The following is a 1,800-nucleotide window of genomic DNA, read 5'->3' as shown; positions in this document are numbered from 1 at the left end:
CATCATACACAGTATTTCTCGAATTGTACATGTGAAACGCAAGCTCAACTGACAAAGATCATTTCTAGTCAATTGGCGTCTTGGACACTACGGTAGAAAGGTTTTTACAATTTACGTAAGAATTTATTACATTTTACCGCAAGTAGAGATTATTACAATTTACGTCAATTTTTATTACAATTTGCGTATTACAATTTACGTCAAATATTATTACAATTAACGTTGTTATTACAATTTACGTCAAAATTATTACAATTTGCTGCAAGTATTACAATTTACCTTTTTATTACAATTTACGTCGTAACAGTGCGTCTTTTTGCTTTGAAGCGGGATCTGTGTCACTTTCACGTACACATTTATCCAAAAATGAGACACAATAAGCCCACAATGGCGAAAACAGTGAAACATACAAAGAAAACACAATCCAGCTTTCTGTCCAGTGAAGGGATTCTCTTTTTTGAGTAATTCATTGTCTCCCCATGTTTGCGATCCGTATGCACGGTAGGGGTCTCAGCAGTGATAGGTCTAGCCATGGCATTCTGGAGGCAATCCTGAGGCACAACCTGTGTTATCTTTGCACCGCTCTCCTTCCTGTTCATCTGGCAGTGGTAAACGTTCTGTACCAAGATGGTGGCAGCGACGGCGAGAAAACCTTCGATTTGGATTGCGACGAGGTAGAGAGAGAGGTTAGAAACTGTATCAGACGTTGACGGCATGGAATCGTGGATCAGATTGAGGAACAGTGCGTTTGACACAAACACAGCCATGAGAAAGCCCATCTTCTCCCCCGAGCTAGCAGGCAGAAGGAAAACGAAGCTGTTCAGGAAAGACAGTAGGCACATTGGGAAAACCAGGTTCAAGATGTGGAATAAGTATTTTCTGGACAGATGAACGTAGAATATTGCACCCTGGAATGTACCTCCATTGGCAAAGGTTGATGTTGAGGACGTAACGTTGACAGTCTCCCACTCTCCATTAGTGTCTACCTTCAAACCATGAGTTAAAAAATTGACGAATGGATGCAGGATTATGTCATATCCCATTCCTGGGGTAAATGTCATTGGACAAATCTGGCTATCAAATGGATATCTTGAGAGGAAGGTCTTGCATATCACTGAAATCGTCATGACATTGTGCCAAGACAGTGAGCCGTCACTTGTCAACTGAATGGGCATTGTGGTCCGTAAGGGACCGTCATCAAAAGCCTTGTTCGCCAAAACCACATTAGGCTGCCATACCTTGTCTGGAGATATCTCTATTTTACTGATGTCCGAATAGTCAGATGTATTCCAAACTAGAGCCATATCTTTCCAATGCATTATCACATTGGCTCCCAGTGTGAGAACTTGGGTTGTATCAACCAAATCATGAACCTGCACTGGCCCGATTGTAATAGCTACGTCAATAGCACTCGAATGTGGATTTATCGGTGGTAATTCTGGATCTAAAAGAGTCTCAAGATGAGACTTTAGGGTCTTCAGACTCTGCCTCCGGTCAGCTTCAACATCAGTAGCACTGAGTGACACAAGAGATGTAGCCATAAGGAATGCGAGTGTAATGCAGCTCATTTTCAACACAACCTCCGTCTGTATCACTCAAAATTACACGCAGTATTACCTAACCACACCTTGCATTGTGGACCGTTTCTTGGAGATGTGCACAAAGCTTATCCATGGAAGGACGAACTCCTATATTGAATATATATACTATTGTGAGGTTGGTCGGTGGCAGTCATTGTCCCATATATTAAAGAACCCACTTAACGCACTCCACTATCCATTTTTGATTTTGAAACGATTA

The 1,800-nt window shown here is 41.6% G+C and overlaps 1 protein-coding gene across 1 annotated transcript; it reads right to left on the bottom strand.

Moving 5' to 3' along the window:
* Positions 1-356: 356 nt before the first annotated feature.
* Positions 357-1,541, bottom strand: LOC124142604 (acetylcholine receptor subunit delta-like). Its single transcript, XM_046511178.2, has one exon. The coding sequence runs from the start codon at positions 1,539-1,541 to the stop codon at positions 357-359; it is 1,185 nt and encodes a 394-aa protein (XP_046367134.2).
* Between the last annotated feature and the right edge of the window lie 259 nt (positions 1,542-1,800).

The sequence above is a fragment of the Haliotis rufescens genome, unplaced genomic scaffold (genome assembly GCF_023055435.1).
Source record: "Haliotis rufescens isolate VD_foot unplaced genomic scaffold, xgHalRufe1.0.p SCAF_19, whole genome shotgun sequence".
In the NCBI taxonomy this organism is placed as follows: Eukaryota; Metazoa; Mollusca; class Gastropoda; order Lepetellida; family Haliotidae; genus Haliotis; species Haliotis rufescens.
This window is presented reverse-complemented; position numbering and strand designations above follow the sequence as displayed.

Bases quoted from the DNA above. Each gene is read 5' to 3' on its own strand.
- LOC124142604 (XM_046511178.2), bottom strand. From the start codon at position 1,541: ATGGCTACATCTCTTGTGTCACTCAGTGCTACTGATGTTGAAGCTGAC.